The sequence below is a fragment of the Lepidochelys olivacea genome, assembly GCF_965140295.1.
Source record: "Lepidochelys olivacea isolate rLepOli2 genome assembly, chromosome: 1".
Lineage (NCBI taxonomy): Eukaryota > Metazoa > Chordata > Testudines > Cheloniidae > Lepidochelys > Lepidochelys olivacea.
Genome location: NC_140411.1, coordinates 239,984,646 through 240,008,869, shown reverse-complemented (window position 1 = coordinate 240,008,869; position 24,224 = coordinate 239,984,646). Strand labels below are relative to the sequence as shown.

The window sequence follows — 24,224 nt, the reverse complement described above, 5'->3', positions numbered from 1 at the left end:
CGTCCCCAGAGCTTCAGTTAATGATTACTTTTTGAAGCAGGATATGGGAGTGGATGGTCCATTGGTCCATCTGTTCCAATATCTTGCTTCCAAAATATTGAAATGGATGGACCAGTGCTCTGACAAATCTTTAGCCTAATAACTAAGGAGTCAATTGACCTGGGTTCTGTTCATGCCCCTGCCACTGACCTGTAGTGTGACAAATCACGGGACCCCTCAGTGCCTCTCTTTTCTGCTGCCACCCTTATTCTGTCTTGTCTATTTAGATTGTGAGCCTTTCAGTGCAAGGAACATATTTTACTATTTGTGCGTACATGGTAAAGCATGATGGGGCCCTGATATGTGTTGGGGCCTCAACACGCTACCACAATACAAATAATAATTAATAAGATAATGTTCCTCTGCATTAAAAATTATATTATGGCAGAAGCAAAACTGAATTACTTTCGGGGACTTGCAATACCCTGAGCCAGTACCTGCTACTGTCTCCAACAACAACAAGCACGTTAGATTGATGTTTCTACTAAAAGGATCAGAAGTGAAATAATATGGTTTGATACTCCACTGTTAACACCTGTCAGTTCAATTTAGCAGAAAAATCAAGCTAATGTGTTCATTTGTCATTTTTGGATGCAATGGCAGATATTGAAGGTGGGGAGCAGTGGGCCATCCATAGGGCCAATTGAAAACTGGGGATATTGGATTTTTGACACACCAAAAATTTTCATGGAAAATGTCTGCTTTCCTTTTGGGTGTTTGTCAGAAACCAACAAAATATTTCCTTTAGAAAATGTTGAAGGGGGAGGAAAAATCGGCAACATTTTTTTCAGAAAGAGAAAATAAATTTCTGACCAGCTCTAATTATCTAGCTACTGTCAAGTGATGTGGTGGTGGGAAATGAGGAAATGCCCTTTTTCCCCCTCCAAAATTTAAAACCACATCAAAATCAACTTTTCACACAATGAGAAGGGAAGGAAAATATGCATTTTCTCCCCATGATAAAAAAATCTCCACTGCCTACTGGATACTGAAAACAAATCCCATTTCCCGCAGCTTCCTGGATGCCAAAAGCCCCAAATGATCCCTACCTCAACACCCAAACCTCTGGCTTTCTCAAACAACTTCTGCAGTGTGCAGTCGTGTGACATTTTGAAATCCACAATGCATTCTTCAGTGAGAATTTAACATTTGGAGAGTAGTGTAAAATACTCTGAAAGCAATGTAACAATAAATAAATAGCACCAGGAACACAGTACTGATTGGATCAGTCTGAGAGAGGACATTGAAGGGACAAGCACTTTGGGATTCCTGTGCAGTGGTGTAGTGGAGCTAGAATGCACCAGAACTCTGTGTTCTGGAGCTTTTGCAAGGTCATGCCACATGGAAGACCCCATTTTGCTCTACAAAATGGCATTCTCCATCTGGGTTGACCTCACACATACAGTGCACATGAGGTCACCCCACATGGAGGATGCCATTTTGTAGAGCAAAATGATGTCCTCTGCACATACTGGAGAGTGCCATTGTGTAGAGCAAGTGCACATGTGTAACTGATGGGAAAGCAGTGAATAATTCTGATCCTGCACAAGATAGAATAGAACCCATTTTCTCCTAGGTGGGCTAAGAGCAGTAACAATTTGTCATTAAAATCAGCCCACCTATTTTCCATTCACTCCCTCCAGTGGAGACACTGGACTGTTCAGGCACTTCTGCTTGGTCTGGAGATTAGGTGGGAGAGTTGTGGAGATGGTGCTGCAGCGGCAGCTCAGTGAGCACCGTTTGTAGGGGATTTAATATAGATAGGCCTGATTTAGCTGTCGGAGAAAAATAATCACTGAATCCTGGCTGCACTGAAGTCAATGGCAAAATCCCATCCTGCAACATCTGCTCTCACTTCTATGAGCTCTATTGTCAATGATTTTTTTGGCATATGACTTGTAAAATTAATAGTGACTGCCAGAGTCCTGTGAATACTCTTTGGCAACATTTCTCATCCATTTTCTGTGTCAGTGTAATGAAGTCACTTTTTAACCATTTGGTTGCTACATAATATACTCAGCCAAGCACTAGAGAAGAAATATGTCTCTCCGCACCTTTGTTCTGTGCTTCAAGGACAGCATTTTAAAGTGCAAGTGCCCCAGTGGGGCCCGGACTCTTCAATATGGTGTTTTCAGAAGATGCAACAAAACTGAGCCATGGAAGGGTTACTACAAATTTTCATCTGCTATAGGGCCATGTCCAGCTGTCACTGATGACAAGGAAAACCTGCCAGTGCCTTCAGTGGAGAAATGGATAAAGTTTTTATCTAGTAGACATGGACACAATCTGAAACAAATGAATAGACCTCTCGCATACTCTCTCCCTTGAGTTAGATGCTTTTCAAAATCAAGAATTTTCATAGAGTTCATAGATTCAGAGCATTTAAGGCCAGAAGGAGTCATTAGATCATCTTCTGTATAACCACAGGCCATTACGTTTCACCAAGTTACCCCTGTATTGAGCCCAATAACTTGTGTTAGGCTAAAGCATATCCTCCAGAAAGGCACCCAGTCTTGATCTGAAGACTTCAAGAAATGGAGAATCCACCACTTCCCTTGATAGTTTGTTCCAGTTTGTTTAACCCTCACTGTTAAAAATGTGTGCCTTATCTCTCATTTCAATTTGTCTGCATTTAGCTTCCAGCCATTGGTTCTTGTTATGTCTTTCTCCACTAGATTAAAGAGCTCTTTAGTACCTGCTATTTTCTCCCTTGTACAATGTAACCAAATCACCACTCGGTCTTCTTTTTGATAAGCTAAACAGCTCAAGCTCTTTAAGTCTCTTACTTAAGGCATTTTCTCCAGTCCTCACATTGTTTTTGTGGCTCTTTTCTGTACACTCCCTCTTCAATTTTTCAACGTCCTTTTAAAATGTATTCCAGAATCAATATTCCACATCAGTCTCACCAATGCCATATGCAGAGGTAAAATCATTCCCTACCTTCTACTCCCCTATGTATACATTCAAGAATTGCATGAGTCCTTTTTGTCACAGCATGACACTGGGAACACATCTTGAGTTGTTTGTCCACCACGGACCCCCTAGATCCATTTCAGAGCTATAGCTTTCCAGGATGCCCTGTTCCGTAGGTATGTACAAGGGTAGGTATGGCCTACATCCATGCTCCTAGATGTATAACTTTGCATTTGGCTATATTAAACTTCATTTTGTTTGAGTGGGCCCAGTTTACCAAGCAATCCAGAACACTCTGTTTGACTGCCCTTTTTCGTCATTATTTAATGCTCTGTCAGTATTTGTGTCATCTGCAAATTTTGTCAGCAGTGATTGTATGTTTACTTCCAAACCATCGATGAAAATGTTGAATGGGGTTGGGCCTAGTACTTATCTCTGCAGAACCCCACTAGAAACTCCCCCATTCAGTGACGATTCTCCATTGATAGCTACATTTTGAGATGTCAGTCAATCCATTTAATGTGTGATTTATTGATACTGTATATTGCTAATTTTTAATCAGAATGTCACGTGGTACAAAAGTTAAATGCTTTACAAAAGTCTGTCTGTTATAGCTATGTGGTTACCTTTATCAACTAAACCTGAAATCTCATACAAAAATTGAAATCAGGTTTGTTCGACAAGACCTATTTTCCATAAAACCATGTTGACTGACATTAATTATATTCCTATCCTTTAATTCTTAATTAATTTGAATCCTGTGTTATCTTTTCCATTATTTTGCCCAGGATTGATGTCAGGCTAACAGGTCTGTAATTACCCAGTCATCCTGCGTGCCCTTTTTGAATATCTGCACAACATTAGCACTCTTCTGGAATTTCCTTGGTATTCCAAGATTTATTAAAAATTCACATCAGTGGGCCATAGATCTTCTCAGCCAACTCTTTTTAGTACTCTTGGGTCTGCTGCTAGTCAATGCAGTTTAACATCCTCATTAGTTACAAATGAACTAGAAAGCACTTCATCCCCCTCATGTGATATGAATACATTATCCTGCTTCTTTCCAAACAAAGAACAGAAATATTTATTGAACACTTTTGCCTTTCCTGTATCCATATTAATAATATTACTTGCTCTGTACAGTTTGAGCCTGATGTTCTACAGAAAAAGCCTCACCTTTTCTGCTCTTCCTGCTATTACAACCAAACTTGTGTGCTTCTCTTATTGCTGAGAGGCTCAACCTTGTAGTCTGGAAATGTCAACATACCATTTACACCAAAACACAAAGATAATCACAGGTGTTGGGCCCAGATCCTGCAACAGGCTCCATGCAGGCAGTGCTGCATTTATGTGGACCCCAGTTGAAATTAATGCCTGTGTGGAGCTCATTGCAGGATTGGCATTTAAGTGATCTACAGCAGCTGGAATGTAAAAAAAAAAAAACAACGTGAATAGGTGACATAGATCTTTCCAGCCACTTCTGGTTTGAAGTCCTCTGTTGGGGAGGGCGAGTTGGAAGGCTTCAAGACTGTATATAAGTAAATGCACCACTTATAAGCCCCCTCATTCAGGACCCCAGGCACCTTCACCAACTGTGATATCCTGCTGTATTTACTGTGTGCGGCATTGTGACACCACAAACACGGCCAAGTAGGGAACTAATGAGGTTTTAATGGCACCTTTTGTAAACAGCTGGATTTAAAAATACAACCAAAACCAGTCATATTAAAATATAAAGCTGTTTATCTAGATGGAGGACAGAACGCACTTTGAAGTTACAGAGTAGCAGCCGTGTTAGTCTGTATCCGCAAAAAGAAAAGGAGTATTTGTGGCACCTTAGAGACTAACCAATTTATTTGAGCATAAGCTTTCGTGGGCTACAGCTCACTTCATCGGATGCAAGTTAGTTAGTTAGTAATAAATATCATGATAAAGGGTAGCATGTATATGTCTAAGTTGGTTGGACCACCATGTGTTTGAGTATAGTCATGTCTGTTCTCATGTGGAAGTTGTTTTTTGTTCCTTCATATGGATGCTTGTAGTTTTCATTTCCTCTCTTTCTTGTGTGTTTCTTTTTTACACATCTTTCTTCTTGATCATTCTAAATCTGTAAACATTTTGAGTGCACACAAAAAAGGAAACAAAGGATTTTGTCCGCGTTGAGAAAGAAATAAGAGAGAATTATTACCATTATTATTCCTTTATTTCATTTCAATAATGCACTCAGATTGCTCATTACACAAGTAGAGACAGTTCCTCCCTAGGAAAGCTTGCACTCAGACAGAGAGACATAAAAATAGGGTGCACTGGGCAATCCAGAGTAGGGGGGACATCATAATTTTTTTTTAAATGTGCTGTAAATTAATTTGTTGTGGGCATCATGGAAGAAGGGGGTTTTGAGAGGGACTTGATAGAAGCAGTGCTATAATAAATACTATTAAAATTGCTTAAAATTGTATTTGCTTCCATCCTAAATTTCCACTTCATAAACCTTTGTCCTGCTCTTAGAGTCAAAAGTTCAAATGCAAGATAAAATTTATGCTCTCAGCTATGTTTGTGACAGCAACAGTGACATCCTGTGGCCACTTAAAAAATAGTCTAGGTTCTGATTGTCCACAGCCTTACGAAATGAGTGTAAAATGCACTGTAGCAGAATGGTAGTGTGTTAAACTCACTCTGAACTCCCTTTCCACAAGTGTAGATGGCTTTACAAAGTGAAAGAAACTCAGTTTTTTCATTATGTAGTTCCAAAAAAATATACTATATATGCTGAATAATATGCTACTCTGTTGTACCCACACAATGCCATTGAAGTCACTCTGAGCTCAATTGTGGTTTTAGGGCATCATTGGAGTTTACCTCGCTACCTCTGCTCCACTTCATTTTTACTTAAAGTTTATTTTGAGGACTTAAGTGATGCACAGGCTTTGCGCTGGCCTTTTGCATGGGGGTGAATTTCACTCTGGGGATAGAGTTGGTCAACATTTTTGTGCAGAAAGTTGTCCTGCTGAAAATGTTTTTTTCAAAACTACAGTAGTGCATGTTTCGCAGGCAGATGGCAATTTTGATTAAATAAAAAAATCAGTTTTCCCACCAGAAATTTCAAAGCAAAAATTTCTGGGTTTAATCCACGTTTCTTAACAAACCGAACTGTTTTGTTCTGACTTAAAAGGTTGTTTTTGTTTACAGAAACTGAAATGAAATGACTTGAAGTATAAAACTAGATTCTCAAAGAAAAATTTCATTTATTTTTCGCTTAAAAAGCTGTTTCATTTCAGTTTTCTTGAAGAAGTGGAAACGTTTTAAGTTTAAACTTAATTTTAGGTTCATTTAAAAATGTGGAGTTGAAATGAAGTTTGTGTTTCAAATTGGTTTGCAACTTCCAACGTTTTTCAATGGAGAGATTTTGAATTAAGACTTCTTATTTGGAAACTTTTCAGTTTTCCAACCAACTGTACCTGCAAGCAATTACGGGTGCTAGTCTCATTCATATATGTCTACTTTTTTTGTTAGGCTCTTTCTCCCAATAAAGTCCCTTTGGCAGTGAATAGTCAAGCTTAATTTTTTGACTTAATTATATATTAAGTTAGATCTTGTTTCTAACATCTTTGTCTTGTTCTCCCCAGCCCCAGTATCACCAGAGATCACCTCAGTAGAATATTTCAACAATCTGCTGTATGTCAGTTGGACGTATGGAGATGATGGGACTGACCTGTCTCATTCCAGGATGCTGCACTGGATGGTCATTGCTGAAGGCAAGAAAAAAATCAAAAAGAGTGTAAGTCAATAGGATTTTTAAAGCTTTGTGACTGCACATTCGGTCTTTCGAATGTTTCAAAAAAAAAAAGTTGTCCTGCTCAATACATAAACTTCATATTACAAACTAAGGTCAGGTCGATTGAGCTTCTGCAAACCCTAGTGGGTTAAGTGTACCCCTTTGCAGAGGGTCAGTATAAGGGCTTACAACCCATTTAAGACTTTTTAAAATATAGTCCTTCTTGGTTTTTTAAAGAAAGAATGGGTTTCCCGTCAGTTGTATCAATTTCAGGAGAACTTGTCTGTTCTTCTAGGGGAATTGTGGGAAGGGCATTGGAAGACTATCCACACATGACTGATTTTAGCCTGCATCCTTACTGCAAAGTGGGCAGGTTCCAGCCTGAGTTAAACCAGCTCTGAGGCATACCCCAGCTGGATCAGCTAGCCTAGGCTTACAGCACTTCCAAACCCAAGTCAGAGGTGTTTGTGTGTGGAGGGTGGTGGTGGTGGAGACTGGGTTTGAACTTGGGTAGGACCCTGGGTTAAGTTCTTGCTACCCCAGACCAGAAGCATTGAGGTCGATCATGAGAATTAGTAAGTGAAACTACCATTAGGTGTCTGAAATGTTGAGGTGCTGAGCACCCACTATATCCATAAAATGAATTGGGAATTGTGGCTGGCTAGCACCTTGTATGATCCACACTTGTAAATAGAGAGCTAAACCAAGCAGGCTCATTTTAATGTGTACAAAGGAAACAAATAGCACAAATGTGGTAAAATTAAGTGAGAATTTAAAAATGCAACCATAGTTTTACTAATATAAAGTACTATCAGGTACTAATATAAAGTACTAATATAAAGTACTATAATATCAAATAATATTTCTTTAAAAAATAAACAAATTATATGATTTTTGACCCTACGTTCCTTCAATTTTTAGTTACTAGTGACTTAACCCAAAAACATGCCTGTGTTTCCTTTTTAGTTGCAGGCAATATAATTTGCACATTATTTTTTCAGGTGGTTATAATTACACAATTGGTTGAGGATGGGTACTATCATGAGGTTTCTGATGTGCATTGCTTGTAGCTGGGGTAGAAATGTGATGGGAACAACCTTTCTTATGGCATTTCACCAACTCTGATTCCTGTTTCAGTGGCAACTGGGAAATGGGAGAGGTGCATGGACATTAAAAATAATGGAGCAAAAGTTATTCAAACTCTTTTTGAACCTCAAAGCACATTCAGTTCCAGGTTCAATTTGAATTCTGGGCATGGTTAAAGTCAGTTCTTCCTATGGCCTGAGCCTGCAATCCACTCTGTGCAGGTAGACCTATGCGGAGTCTCTGTGAAGTCAGCAGGGTTCCATATGGGTGCAAGGATCCTCCCTTGCAAATCTAGAGGCAGGATCTTGGGTTATATCTGTACAGGCTCACCCATCCCTAACTTTTATATTATTCCTAGAGATTCCAAACTGATTTTCAAATACCGAAAGTTCCAGGGTGCTCTGATCTGTGGTTTGGTCAGAGTTATTCAAAAGTTTGATGTAACTTGCAAAATCCAGATTTAAAAAGTCCCCTCAGAGTTGTTTTTTAAAAAATCTTTCACTAGCTATGTTTGTTTCAACCAATCGGAAATATACTGTAAAATTTACTTCTCTCTGCACTGTGACATTCTGTTGAACTTGTGTCTTGCATCCATCAATGTCATTGGGAATTAGAACATATAACGAGTGCAGAGTATGCAGAAGTGATTTACGCTGATGATTCGAATTTTGTCCAGAGTGCATTAAGTGCTTGATTTATTTCTTCAAACAGGCTCTCTTGTTTGGATAATATTTAATACTTGGTACCAATGATCATTGTAGGTGACACGGAATGTGATGACTACAGTTCTGAGCCTGCCTCCGGGAGACATCTACAACCTTTCAGTAACTGCTTGTACTGAGAGAGGCAGCAACACCTCCACACCACAGATTGTGAAACTGGGTGAGAATGTGTTTGTTTGCCTGGTTAATTGTATGTAGTTTCCCTCTTTTGGCTATTAGGGCAGATTCAGTACCTTCCTCAGCTCAAAAATATAGGCACTCGCTCTTTTTATTTAATAAGGGTTATAATATACTCACTTTGACTGGTACCTTATGCTGAGAGTAGTCCCATTCGCTTCAGTGGGTCTACTCTCCAAACAAGGTTCTACTCAAGGTATGTAGGGGAGACAGTATCTCGCCCTAAGAGGCAGTAAGTAGAGCCTATCCAGAATAACATGAGAGCACTATTGTCCCATAATTGTTTCCCTATGATTGGTCCAAACACACCCAGACTTTAGAATAAGAACCCAAGCTTTGCAGCTGACCTCTGTTGGTCCAAACCAGAACCCTTCAAACATTTGAAAAGTTCCCTTCTGGATCTGAACTCTGGCTTGGACTGATTCCAAGTCCCCCTCCCACCCACCCTCCAAAAAAAAAATTACAAATATTTTCTCAATTGAAGAGCCACACTGTAATTTTTACAACAGCAATAAATCCACTGAAGTGAAATCTTCCCTCATTTACCTGTGTGTCTGTAACACACACATCAAGTAGAATGTGTCTTGGCTGAAGGGACTTACCAGGACATTTCATCCTCTGACGTCTTGAGGAGTAGGGCAAGGATAAGGTAATGGAGGCTATCTCTACATCTTCTAATATTGCTACTCTGCTGTTGCTCTGGAAACTTTGAGTCCCAGAAGTGCCTTGAACTGTAGCTTGTGAAATCTTGGGGTTTGTCTAATTACTGGTGTTGGCACAAAGCCCACTGTGAAGGTGAGGGAGATACTGTTGGTAACTTGAGACTGGATTATCCCCCAGGGATCTGTGCAAAATGGAGCTCTCTATGACATAAAGTATGAGGAGCAGCCAGAGACGGACCTCGTCAATGGCAATAACAATCCTGTTTGGTTGGATGGGAGGCATGAGAACAACTGTTTTTGCAGAAGGAAGCTCCCTTCCACATAAATCCCTGAAATGCATTGATGTTGGGAGGCAGTGCAGCCTCCACAATCTGTGATTCCCCCAGGCCTCTACCACTAGATGGAATATTGCTTTCTGTGGAGTTTTCCTTCCCCACACCAGTCCTATCCCACAGGCATTTCCACAAAAATGTGTGTTTGGGTGTTAATCTGGCTCCTGAATATCAATAGCCAGGTGTTTTCTGAATGCTATTTGGAAATGTTTGAGTCCTTCAAGTAGCATCATCATTCACATGATTCAGAAAATGGAATGTATTATTCATATTGCATGTCCCTGTAACCATTCTTTGACAAAAAGGGCTGTTATTTCTGGCTTGCTTATGGAGCGGGAAATATTCTATATGGGCTGGTTAATATGGAAGAATTTGGGTGTTCTGCCCTAGTTCTTCTGTTTGATATTTAAGAGAAAACACAACAAATACAGTTTAGATAAATCACTTCTAGACTCCACCACTCTTTATTTCATGCCTTTAACATTTTAATTTTGCCCAAAGAATAGTAAAGGTGGTTTACCTTGGCAAAGGTCAGCCCTACAGTCTCTCCTTGGTGTTTTTGAGGGAGCAGAGAGATCTGGGATTAGAAATCCTGTGAATCTGTTCTAAGTGGTAGATGCAGAGGTGAAAATAAGCCAGTACACCCCAGTATGGCATACTGGCAAAAGCCGGTGCGCCATACTGGGGTGGATCGGCTTCCTCAGGCGCAATTTAAGGGGCCTGTGGCTCCCAGCAGCGGCTGGAGCCCCCGGCCCTTTAAATTGCTGCCAGAGCCCCGCTGCCGGAGCCCTGGGGTAGTGGCGGTGGGGCTCGGGTGGCAATGTAAAGGGCCCAGGGCGGTAGCGGCGGTCGAGCCCTGGGCGCTTTAAATCCTCCCCAGAGCCCTGCCGCCACTTCCCCAGGTCTCCGGCAGGCTCCGGGGTTGATTTAAAGGGCCTGGGGTGGTAGTGGCGGCGGGAGCCCTGTCCCCGGAGCCCTGCTGCCAGAGCCCTGGGGAAGTGGTGGCGGGGCTCTGGGGACGATTTAAAGGGCTCAGGGCTCGGCCGTCGCTACTGCCCTGGGCCCTTTAAACCACTGCCAGAGGCCCCGGCTGCCGCTGTTTCCCTGGGGAGGGGGAAGGAGGCACTTGTCGGTACAGGGTGGGCAGGGGCTGGCTCTGACCTCCCCCAGCCCTGCCCTGTCCGCCTGAGGCCCCGCCCCTTCCGGGGGCCAGAGCCGGCCCCAGCCCAGCCCCATACCAGTAAGTCCCTAGACTTACTTTCACCCCGGGTAGATGACTCAGCATTGAGCAGCTGTGATGAACTACTGCCAAATGTGGTATCATATTCTTCCATGCTTCATCCTGGGAACTTTCCATTTGCGGAAAAATTAATCCATTTGCTTGGGGACAGGAAGGATTTATTTCAGATGATGTCCAGGTGTGAAGTTGTCTCAATTTAATATAGGCTATTCTTTATCTGTGCTAGGGGACGAAGAGGTAATTTTGTGCCTAAAGCACGGGACTGCTTCTCAGAAGATCAGACTCATCTCCAAAATGTCTGAGACACCTTGAGTGGGTCATTTTTAAAAAATAGCCTTTAATTTTGGGTGCCTCACCTTTGGGGTGCCAAATTTTAGACAGCTAAGGTGAAATCCTTGCGCCATCAAACTCAATGGTAAAGTTCCTACAGACTTCAATGGAACGAGGTTTTCAGCCCTAGATCTTGATCGTCAGAGGAGCTGAGCCCCCATAACTCCAAATGAAGTCTATGGGACCTGCTCAGCATCCCTGAAAATTGGCCCAAAGGTTATGTCTATAGTGCTATAAAAAAAACCATGGCACCGGGTCGCAGAACCCAGGTCAGCGACTTGGACTTGCACAGCTAAAACTGCAGTGTGTAGACATTTGGGTTCAGACTGGAGCCTGGGCTCAGAGATCCATCCCCCTCACAGGTGCTCAGAGGCCAGGCTCCAGCCTGAGCCTGAACATCTTCACCGCTGTTTTATAGTCCCACAGTCAGCTGCAGGCCAGCTGTGGCCATGCTGCGAGTCTTTTATTGTAGTGTGGACATACCCTAAGAGTTTAAAAGTAGACACTCAACACATAGGAGGTGCTCAAAATTAAAGGCTTCTTTTGGTAATTTGTATCTGAAAGACAGAGATTTAGGTTCTTTATGTGTACCTGGGAATATTACATACTTTACTTCACAGGGGTGTAGTGAGGCCTAATTCATTAATGTCTGTACTGCACTTTGGTACCCAGGAGTGCATTAAAGTCCAAAATATTATTATGCCCTGGCACACACGCACACACACACGCATTCACTCCCAGCACAAAACAACTTCCATGTTTATATCACCTCCTTATCCCGAATGACCCCAAATCACTTCGCACCTCAACATGCAGTCTGGGCAAGAGTCACTGATACCACTTTGTCTGCTCTTGCCCTGTCAAAGCAACACAAAGCAAACCATAGACTTGGAGCATCTGTCTGGCGGCATTGGGTTTATAGATATTTACGGCCAGATTTTTAAAGGTATTTGGGTGCCTAATTCCCATTGAAATCAATAAGCTTTGGGTGCCAAAAATACCTTTAAAAATCTGGACCCTAGTATTTTGGGAGCAGTGCAAAGCAGCTGAGCATACCAGTGAATACAGCCCACTGTAGATAAGGGCTCACTTCCCTCCAACACCGAAACAGTACAGATGGATAGACACATGAATTTCCCCATCTTTGAAGGGTGATTAGATTTTGGTTTGGTTTGACCCTGCAAGCTGGAACAAATAAAAAGGAAAAGAAAAAGAAACTTCATTCAGCCAGGTCTTTTTCTCAAGGGTTCTTGCCTATAATTAAAAAGTAAAACAGCATAATCAGAAAGTAAACAGAACCACTCCCCAGTCCTTTCTAACAACTGACTGTGAAGCCTCTCCATCCTAAAGACCTTCTCCCCATCTTGCTTCGCAAACAGCCACTTTTAAAACCCTTCCTCTCAGCAAAGAGACGGGGAGCTGAGCTGGAGCAAACCCAGCATTCACTACGGACCATGCGGTTCTCCTGAACTCTGCACATGAGCTGCTTATCACAGAGATAGGGACCAGCTGTACAATGTGGATCTGGTTTTGGTCCATCTCTAATTAATGTACCCAGATTCCCTTTAGTGTTTCTAACCAAACCAACCTGAACCTCAGCGAGTGTATGGGCACTGATTTATATGTTGAAGCCCTAATTCTCTACTGTGTTGCACTGTATGTGACAGGTTTCGGAGTGGTAGCCATGTTAGTCTGTATCAGCAAAAACAACAAAGAGCCCTTGTGGTACCTTAGAGACTAACAAAAGGACTCCTCATTGGTTTTGCACTATATGAGGTCATATACACTTGTGTAAAGTGAACATAAGGCACTGCTAGCTCAAAATGGTAATGTTTTGACTCTCACTTTGCTAGAAGGGATTACACAAGGCAGGGGAGAATTAGGCCCCCAGTTTAAAGATCTTAGGCAGGTCACATGCAGGGGATTTTTCAGAGGGTCTCCTGTGGGTGCTCTGCAGATCACTAACTCTCTGGTTTTGAGCACTCATTGTTAGATGGTTGTTTTTCCAAAGCAGAATGTGGGACATTTCTGTGCTTTGAAAATCTACTCTGTGTGTTGGACGCTCACACTGCCCGGGTGCCCAGGCCTCCACTGGAGGGCCACCCACTGAAACTTTCAGAACGTTGCTGCTGTGTGTGCCTCCCCAAGCTCTGGAAAACATGAAGCCAGATTCTCAGCTGGTGTGTAAATGGGTAAATGTCCATTGAAATAAATGGAGCTGCACCCATTTAAAATCAGTGGAGGATCTAACCTTTAACTCTGTACCTTTAATTGTCAGTTCCCCATCTATTAAATGAAGATCATACTCCCTGACCTCACAGAAGAGTTGTAAGAAATTATCTGTGAGCCCTCTGAGATCCCCTGGTGGAAGGTGTGTAATTCTATTATACTTATCTCTCCAGACTTCCAGGTAAAGAAGACTTAATAGGCATAAAAACTAGGGACCTGACTCTGAGCTCACTTATACTGGGGCAAATGGAGAGTAACTCTTCTGAGGTTAATGGAGTTCCACCAGTGGCAGTCTTGCCAACCCTCACAATGGTTAGTGTGTTTCTTAAAGCCTCAAGCGCCTGCAATCAGGCTATTGCCTGACAATCCCAGCTTCAGTTTTTAAAAAAGTAAGTTTCTAGCCCTTATGGCTGCAGAGAAAAGTTTGAAAATGTGAACGCTAAACTTGGCAACATCAGAGAGCAAATAAAAGGAATGCCAAATATATGTTTTTCATTATTTTTGAAAACTTGGGGTTGGTAATACTGCTTATGTAAAACTAGTATGACTGAGAACAGGATTATGCCCTGGGTTTTAAATATGCTTTGGGAAAAGTGTATCAACATTTGGACAACTATGCTAAGAAAGGTTTCAGAGTAACAGCCGTGTTAGTCTGTATTCGCAAAAAGAAAAGGAGTACTTGTGGCACCTTAGAGACTAACCAATTTATTTGAGCATAAGCTTTCGTGAGCTACATCCGATGAAGTGAGCTGTAGCTCACGAAAGCTTATGCTCAAATAAATTGGTTAGTCTCTAAGGTGCCACAAGTACTCCTTTTCTTTATGCTAAGAAAGGCTTCTAAACTGCTACACTCTTTTTCTTTCAATATTCCACCTTAAAGCTGACATTGTATCTGTATCCACTAGAGGTCAGGTTTTTATCATTTATTGATGACAATTGCCAAGACCATCTCTGAAATAAAGATAGAAGAAGGGCCGGACTGGAAACATTCAAACCACCCTGTGCCTCCTGAATTTTGGAGAAGTTTGAACGTGGATCCAGATCTATGTTTCTATGATCTATCTCTGCCGTGAAATTGACCCAAAACCTGAGACTAGATTCTTTGTTGCCCTGCACTTTTCTGTTTCGTCATTTATACCAGTGCAAAGTGTGTGCAAATCTCATGGCCATTCTGATTTTGATAGCATTTTGCACTGGTAAAAATGATGACACAGGCTGGAGAGCAACAGAGAAACTAGTCCCGAGAATCCAAACTTCCCCAAACTGGGTCAAGTTCCAAAATTTAAGGGCTCAGGCCCAGCTCTGTTTTAAGATAATCAGTTTAAGGGCCATGACTAATATTTAGAGAGAGGCTTGAACAAGAAAATTCAGATCCAGATTTCTAACTCCCAAAATGTAAGGGTGTCATGGATTCAAGTTTTTGATTTAACTTGTTATAGAAAACAGGCTCAGGAATCAGACTTTGAACTCCATCCTCTCCAGCCTCCCACAGTGTTCAGGGTGCTTCAGATCTAGGTTCAGATCTATCCCTACTTATTTTCTCATTTTCACTGCAGAGGTTTGGCCCCCCCAATACTGATTACAGTTATAAAATGCACGCACATGCGCCTGAGACACAGAGTTTGTGGTACTCCTCTTTATTGTCTCATTGTGGGGGAGAGAAGTGCAAGACTCATCGTGTGTCACAAAGTCAGTGCTTCTGTTCTTAACATACCTGCAATGACACTCCTTTTTCAGCAGAATTCCATAGCCACCTGGAAGTGGGGTGATAAAGAACACCCATTGGGTTGTGCCTCCCCAATCAGAGGAGGGAAAAAACATTAAGAAAAATCCCAGAGCCCTTAAGCCCAGGAGGAGTCTAGGCAGGAGAGAGAAGGAACAGCTTATTCCTTCTACTCCTTCCATTTACTGATACTGCATCTTTCCCACCCTGCTTTGTCCCTTTCCACCCCGCCCATTCCCAGGGCAGCTCTCATTTCCCCCTCTCCTCCTTGCTGCCTGTGCAGCACTGAGCTGCAGGGCAGGGAAAGCAGTCCATCAGGTTACCTAGAGAGACAGTTGTACAGACGTCTGAAAGCTATGCCAAGAACTAAGATCCAAGGATGGTAGGTTTGGGGGGGAAGAAATACCAAAATTCAGTAGCCAGTCTCTGCACTTGAGCTCCTCACCAGAACCAACACCCCTATATCACACCAGCAGCCCCCCAACCCTGCAGTTAGCTTTCCACCCCATTAGACCATCAACCCTCCTACCACTATTTCTACCCAGGACCCATCATCCCCTCAGCAAGCACACTTTACAACCAGGCGGCGGCAGCAACAACAACAAGGCCCTGGTTTCTCATCATGAAGCCAACTCACAGTTCTTTGCAGCTGCAAGGGAGTGTGAGATGTAGTGGATTATAGGACAGGTTTTGGGGGATGGTGAGCCAGGCCAAAGAAGTTTGAGGAGAACGGCTGCTTTCTGGAATCAAGTAGAGAAAGAGAGCATTTTCTGCACCCATCTAAAACACACCCAAATCCAGTGTCTCTGAATGTTCTACACAGAATGACAGCAGTCAAGATTTGTAGTTCTAACTGACCCGCACAATATTTTTTTTCCTAACAGTTGGGCAACCTTTTTTTTCCTCCAAGAACTTATGCAAATGTGTCTATTAATAGAACATTTCCCCAGACACTGTCTGAATGGGGAAGAGAAGTGATTATCCAGCAAGCCAATCCGAGAACTGTTAAATAGAGAAGAAAAACCAAGTTGCTTAGCCATCTTCCTGTTTTACATCAGTTGCTTAATCGCTGTTTTAATGTCACAGATCATCTCTGAAGGAAAAGAAAAAATTCAAGAAGGGCAGTATTCATTACACTGATTCTGTTTGTTGGTTTCCCCCTATTGATTTTCCAAAGACCAGAAGATAAGCTTAGTGAAAGGAGATTCTCTCTCTCTCTCATCCAGAACCAGCTCCTCCAAAATCATTGTTTGCTGTGAACAAGACCCAGACTTCAGTGACTCTGCTATGGGTGGAGGAAGGAGTGGCTGATTTCTTTGAAGTCTTCTGCCAGCAGGCTGGCTCTGGTCAAGAAACAAAGTTGCAGGTATGTGGCTGCCTCTTTCTCTACCTCACCTCGTCCATTTTGGACCCTGATATTGACAACATGTCCTTCGGGCCTGGTACTCTGCTGCTTTTCATGGTGTGTAGTCATGTACTCCTGTGCAGAATGGCTGTAAAACAATATAAATTGGAACATGGTAGCATCTTACATCCACTTCACACTCATTCACAGAAGGTGCAAGGCAGTGGAGAATAAAGCCCTTGAAATACTGACATATTTAAATCCTCCTTCTGTCTTGCTAACTATACACATGAAACTAGGGATTTTAACTGGCTGAGCAGGTTTCCTGTGTGTTGGAGAACAAGCTGGGGATCGTATTCATTGGCCAAAGGGCGAAGCAGCTCCAACGAGCTCCACAAAGCCATCTGCACCTAGGGGGTGGGAGGTACAAGGGATAAAGATGAAGAGTGAGGAATTCACAGCAACATAGCTAGCTGAGAGGGGTATAGAGCCCTGAATGTGGTGTCCCATGTTTCTGTTGTGGTCTTCATCCATTCTTCAGGCCTGTTTCCTGCAGTACTATGAGCTGCGTAGGGTCCTCCCTCGTACAGTAAGAATTTCTTGGAAAAGATGGCTGCTCCTCATCTATTTTGTTCCTCACAGGGCCGTTTCCTCCAAGGCCCACCTGCTCAGCTCCATCAACATGCCCCCTTTTCTCTCTACCTAAATAGATACTGATGTGGCCCCCATCATCATGATGTTTGAGCACCTAGTCTCATATTAACTCAGAGGGAAACAGAGATCAAGGCAACGTGAATGCATGGTGATAGAGCCTGTGCAGCGCGTGAAACTTACTTTCTACTCCTCCTGAGACAGCTGGAGCACCTGTTTTGGATCACAGTTATCCTACTTGAGCACCATAGGATGTCATTTAAAAAACCCCACACCTTTTATGCTATTCTAGACACACACTATAGCACTGTGTAGGGTAAGTCCCATGATTTTATGTAGGGTTTTCCATTGGAACGGTATCCTGAAATTGGAGGTGGGCTGGAACTGAAAAGCCATGTACAAACATCCTAACTTTGGGATAGTTCACACCCAGGTTTGGATCCAAAAATTTCCATGGTGAGTAACTTAAAAACATCGACTCATAATTCCAATAACAGAGGCAGAGTAATTCTGAGATCGATGTAAAGGAGAAAAGATAGGCTGAGATGTAGATAAAAGAGAGCTGATGACTTTGAGACAAGGAAAGACTGTTCCAGCTGGCAGGAGGTGCAATGGTTCTCATATCAATGGGCGCAAGGAGAAATAGTCAGTGTTAGATAAATGCAGAGAACAAAGAAGGCAGAGTAAAGACCATGGCCAGTATTTTTAAAAAAAAAAGTTAGGCTCCTAAATCCCCGGCCCTGCCTCCTCCCCCGGGCATGCTGCATTTCCCCCCCTCCCCCCATTACTTCCTGCGGCTCCCCCCCACACACAACAGCCCACCCTAGCTCACCTCCGCTCCACCTGCTCCCCTGAACACGCCACCGCTCCGCTTCTCCCCCCTTCCTCTCAGGCGAGGGAGAGGCAGTGCGTTCAGGGGAGCAGGCGGAGTGGAGGTGAGCGAGGGTGGGGGGGGAGCGCAGGAAGTAACGGGGGAGGAGTAGAGGAACCGCTCCCTGCCCCAGCTCACCTCCGCTCCACCACCGCCGCCTCCCCCGAGCGCGCCGCCGCTCAGCTTCTCCCTCCCTCCCTCCCAGGCTTGCTGCGCAAAACAGCTGTTTCGCGCGCAGCAAGTCTGGGAGGGAGGGGGGAGAAGCAGAACGGAGGCGGCGCGCTCAGGGGAGCAGGCGGAGGCAGAGTGGATGTGAGCTGGGGTGGCGGGGGCACATTTCCAGAATGCCACCCCTAGAAATGTGCCGCCCCAAGCACCTGCTTGTTTTGCTGGTGCCTAGAGCCGGCCCTGGCTGGAAGGGATTTTGAGAAGTCATCAAGTCCAGCCCCCTGCACTGAGGCATGTCCAAGTAAACCTAGACCATCCCTGACTAGTGTTTGAATGATATTAGCCTTTTTTACAGCTTCATCACATTGTTGACTCATATTCAATTTGTGATCCACAATAACCCCCAGATCCTTTTCAGCAGTACTTCTACTTAGTCAGTTGTTCCCCATTTTGTAGCTGTGCATTTGATTTTTCCTTCTTAAGTAAAGTACTTTACATTTGTCTTTATTGAATTTCATCTTGTAGAATTCAGACCAATTCTCCAGTTTGTCAAGGTCTTTTAAATTCTAATCCTGGCCTCCAAATTGTGTGCAACCCTTCCCAGATTTATGTCACCCACAAATTGTATTAACATATTTTCTACTCCATTATCCAAGTCATCAATAAAAATATTGAATAGAACCAGACCCAGGACTGACCTGCAGAAACCCACTATATAAGCCCTCCCTGGTTGATCATGAACTATTAACTACTCTTTCAACTAGTTGTGCACCCACCTTATAGTAATTTCATCTATATTCATAGAATCATAGAATATCAGGGTTGGAAAGGACCTCAGAAGGTCATCTAGTCCAACCCCCTGCTCAAAGCAGGACCAATCCCCAATTTTTGCCCCAGATCCCTAAACAACCCCATCAAGGATTGAACTCACAACCCTGGGTTTAGCAGGCCAATGTTCAAACCACTGAGCTATCCCTCCCATCAATTTCCTTAGCTCTCCCTCCCTCCATTTCCTTAGCTCACTTATGAGAATGTGATGTGGGACTGTCAAAATTCTTGCTAATATCAAGATTTATTACATCTACTACTTCTCCCCTATCCACTAGGCCAGTAATCCTGTCGACATACTGAGTGTCCAGCAGCTCCGTTGACTTCATCAGGAGCCACACGGTGCCAAAATATGGATGTGAAGCCTAGCTTTAGGCACTCATTTAAAAAAAAACGTTTTGGTCTATGTCAATTGTTAGGATTGAGTCAGTCCAGGTTCATCATGGGGTTATTAAAGTAGTGAGGGTAGTTCCATGTCCAGGGCCTACCTCTGGTGAGACTCTCACAAGGGTGCCAGTTGACACGGTTTGTTGACAAGGTTATCTAGCCCTGGGAGGTGTACTGAAAAGATCAACTCGTTTTTCATTAAATTCACCAGTTTTTAATGTTTATCCAGCAAAGTCCCTTTCCCAACCCATCTTCAAATCCCAGGCTAAAAGGCGGGAGGCTCGATTATATTTCTGGTGCCCAGGAGAGGCCTTTTTTGAGAAACTGGTGAAACCATTGCTGTTAGACCTGGTTGAAAATTTTCTTACCTCTTTTTTAATTTCAGTGAGAAATTGGTTTTGGATTAAATGAATATTTTCATGAGAAATGTTTCCAGAATTATTTTTTTTTTTTTATTTTTTCTATCAGAAAACCAAAAATTGTTCAGGTTTGGGGGTTTCAGTTTTTCAACAGTTGATTTTTTTTCACAGAAAATGTTGATGAAAATATATACTTTTTTCATTTTACTCAAAATTCTCCATGAGGGGACACCTCTCCCTCCTCCCCCCCAAAAAAAGAAACATCTTCCAACCGGCTTCTGTTGCCATACCAGAGCTGCTCTATGGTCCTTCAGCTAGAAGAGGCAAATTCAGCTCCGTTATTCCAGTGCTATTGCATGTGCAGCAGCGTAACTGATCTCAGAATTGTAGTTCAACAGAGACCCTTGCAAAGATAAAAGGAGCTTATAAAGGATCGCAAACCTGTCCAGAACTCCCACTCTCCGTTTTTGTGGCCATCAGAGTTTGCTGTCTAATGTTTCACCAGCAGTGTTCATTAGCCCAGGGCTGTGGATCACAAATACACTCTTAGTTCCCTTTCTAAATTACCAGCTGAAACACCCAATTTATTTTGCCCTATTTTCGTATCAATAAACCTCTTTTGATTTTAGCTGATTTGGTAGAAAAAAGGGTTATCAATGAGAACATTCTCTGCAGCTCCACACATTTCTTTTATTGGCTTTCTTTCATCGTATCAGCATTTATGAAACACCTTTTACACTATCCATCAAACACAGAAATAGCCATTAAAACTCTGTACAAAGATTTATAGGGTTTGCTGAGAAGTGTAAATTTCTTGACTAGAAAAGCAAGGCTCAGGGGTCTGATTGCTGTATTAATAAATGTTTATTATCCCTGGGGCTTTACTATGCTCTTCCACTTCAAAAAAGTCACCAGCGGGCAAAGTGCAAAGATACTTGAACTACTCTCCACTGGTGAAGGAGGTACCTCCAAGGAAAGGATGAGGCACATTTGCAAGATGGCATATGGGGAGTTTGCTGCTACTGTAGCTGCTCTGTGGATAAATATGACTTTAGCCGTCAGAGTTGTAGGTCTGGATTAGGCACAAGACCTCCTCATCAATCTCCCCCTGGTACTAGCTAAGATTGCCATCCATTGGTCCAGGAGGAAGAAGCTTGACAGGGAAGTTTTCTATGGCTGTGGGTCCATTTTCCAGTTCCTTGTGGATGCATGTAGGCACAGTTCCTGTGTGTTGCCCCTGCTGACTCCCTGGACAAATTGGAAGAGTGGGTACTGTCCAAGGTTCTCTGCTTGGTTTTCCCCCTCTGGGTCCTTCATTTGGCCTTGAGACCTGCACCTCCATCTCCATTTTTAATTTTTTGCCACCCATAATCAGTTAAGTTTTGGATTCTGTGGCCCTTCCTGCATCTCAGGAGCAGATCTTTCTTTTCATTGCTTTGGTGGGCCCTGCCCACCATCCCAGCACTTAAATGGGCTGGCTTCTTTTGCCAGATCTCAATTCTCTTAGAAAACAAGAGTTGAATGAGAGAGACAAACTACAATGTACTTTTTTCGTATCTTTAGGAACCTGTTACTGTTTCTTCACATGTAGTGACTATCTCCAGCCTACTGCCTGCCACGTCCTACAATTGCAGCGTGACTACCTTCAGCCACAACAGCCCTAGTGTTCCCACCTTCATAGCTGTCTCTACCATGGGTAAGCCGGACTTTGCCAGTTCCACTCTCTATACAGCTATAATGTTTGCCTTTTTGTTCCTTCTGAAGCTGCTTTTCAGGTGTTACCGATACCTAAATTATTTCACTGAAACGTAGCCAGCTCCAGGGTGGAATGGGGCAGCAGCTTTTAAGTGTTAAGTATTAAGTATTGCTGTTATGTATGTTCACCACTAGAGAGTGTGTTTTTTAATCAGTAGTGAAACCCCAATTACTGTGTGTGTTTTAAAATAATTCTATTTTGATTTTAGATTGGGCTTTTTAATTCATAGTCCCTTGCTTCCAGTTTGAAGGAAGACTCTGGGATTACTGCCCGGATGACATCCGTAGAGGAAATCATCCTCACCGTGTCCAGGCAAAATATGGGCAAAGACTCAGTTACTAGGCCGGGGCTCTTCCTCTGTGGTAATGAGGAATGTTTCTTTCTGCCTGAGGTGATCCAGAGATTGAACTGGGAAGAGGTGAAAAGGAAAGGGCAGCTGAATGACCTGGAGAGGTCAGAAACTAAAAAGATGGAGCCAAGCCCCTCTAGCATTCTTATGGGTTCTGGGCTCAAATTTACTCGGAGGAAAGAATGCCATTATTGAATCACCATTACCACTTCCTTACAGCTGTGGGTCTCCCATCCAGAATAATCAGTTTCAGTTCTGCTTAGTTAATGAGATCAGACCATAGGATCAGTGACTAAAGCATATCTGACAAGTAATGTTATGACGTAAATGTCAAAGTTCAGCGTGTAGTACTTAGCTTAAACCCCTGTTCTGTTCTAAGGACTGCTTCTGTAGGCACTCTTATAATAGATGGTAAGCTTTACTGAGCAAGGTTACTCCCTTCTTTGGTGCCATCACAATACAAATAATAAATAATAATAATAATAATGTCCTGTAGAACTAGAAATAAATCTGAAAAAGCAGATGCAAACATACCTGTTAAGAATGTTACTGAGCTTTGACTCTGTCTCTAATTGCAACAAAATATTTTAGGCCAAATTATCTGCTGAAGTAATTCAGTTGTCTTCAACTGAGTTACCCAAACAGAGAACTGGGCCTTTATGTCAGACTCAATTTAGAGACTGTGTTGATTATTGCTGGCATACAATGCCACAGATGTTGGAGTGCATTGTAGGAGACTCAGATAAATAAGATACCAATTTTATATACACTTATTCTTTCCTCCTTCCCTACCTTTTTCCTCCTTTTCACTAACATTCATAAAACCTTCCTGTGCAGAGGTTTGCAACTCTGCCACAACCATGTCATTTCCCCTATTGAATTGTATGGGGTCCGTGATCCTAAACCTGCCCTAACATCCGCTGATAAGATTTCTCACTCCGAAGATCAACTGAGAAGAATATAAAATTATAATGAAAAAAATACAGGCCATATGTTCTGAAATGAATAACCCAGAGTCATGGTTTGTGTGCAGTTACTGAGATGAATCCCAACATAGTGGTGATCTCTGTGTTAGCCATCCTGAGCATTCTCCTGATTGGACTGCTGCTTGTGACTCTTGTTGTACTCAGGCGGAAACATCTGCAAATGGCCAGGTAGGTCCAGTCTTATTCTAAGTCCAGGAAGCTTTAAAAGAATGGGTAAAATATAATATTGGGTTTTGCTTGTATGGCACATGGTACCCACTGTGCTCACTTGGTGTTTGAGATGTCTGTAAACATAGTACCTCTGAAGATTCCCTGTTCCCCGCTGATTTTTAGGAGTACAACTACTACTTGCTTTATCCCTTAGCTATTCTTACTGTTGGATGGAGTTATTAGCCTCAGCCTCTGTCTTAATTTGGAGCTGTGTAGGGTTTGGTAAATTGCAAATTCAAGCCATTTTTAAGGGCTGATTGTCGAAGCAGTCATATTCTCTCGAGTCATTTGATTGTTCAGATTTACTGAATATTAAATGAAATATGAGATGGTTTTAAGACAGGTAAAGATTAATGGTTAATAGAATCCTTAAGATCATCCAGGTTATTTTGCAAAATCATTTAAATTGCTGGGAACACAAAATTTGCTATGCCAGATCAGATAACTAATCCATCAAGACCAGTCTCTCAGTGCCCAGTATTTGTTCCTTCAGACAGAAGAAAGGCACCTTTTCCCCTCCCTCCAAGTACTGCTCTTTACATATGATGCAGTTCCTTCATACACCTGCAGCAGCCATCTTATGCCCTGAAGAATGAGATTTGATTTCCTTTATCTAGTGTTGCAGCTCACAGTTCACCTCTTGTCTGAGTTATATCCTTGACTGGCTAGCTAAACTGGGTGGCTAATCACCCAGATCCTCTGTATGTAGTTCTGTGACTGGAAGGTTTGCAGGTCTGAGCCTTGGGAGTCTCCGTTCTCTTATAATCCAGAACCATAATGTGTGTGTGAAATTAAATTTTAATTTAAATTAAATTTTTCCTTCGAAGTCAGAAAATCAAGTAATGTCACTTCAGAGGGTCACTTTAAAGAACTTGCTCGCTGATTACACAACAGATTGTTGCATTTCATGCATCAAGTCTTTGCTATACACTCCATGCAAATGAATTTACCCCATCACCTAGATTTTCATAGGACCCCTTTCAATGCATTGTTTGTTACTTTTGCATATAGCTGGTTCTGTGAAAACCCAGATTCTTTTCCCTAGTTAACTATCATGCACGCAGCCCATGGCTATTTCTTTCTCAT

General features: G+C 42.5%; 1 protein-coding gene across 3 annotated transcripts in view; it reads left to right on the top strand.

The window, feature by feature from the left end:
• PTPRO (protein tyrosine phosphatase receptor type O) overlaps positions 1-24,224 on the top strand; it is a 229,769-nt gene that overhangs the window by 168,202 nt on the left and 37,343 nt on the right. For all 3 annotated transcript variants that reach the window (XM_084632059.1, XM_084632060.1, XM_084632061.1), the window contains 5 exons: positions 6,579-6,730; positions 8,575-8,695; positions 16,455-16,594; positions 21,401-21,533; positions 22,976-23,096. In XM_084632059.1, coding sequence (XP_084488185.1) covers positions 6,579-6,730; positions 8,575-8,695; positions 16,455-16,594; positions 21,401-21,533; positions 22,976-23,096 — 667 coding nt within the window. The remainder of the gene's footprint in view (positions 1-6,578; positions 6,731-8,574; positions 8,696-16,454; positions 16,595-21,400; positions 21,534-22,975; positions 23,097-24,224) is intronic.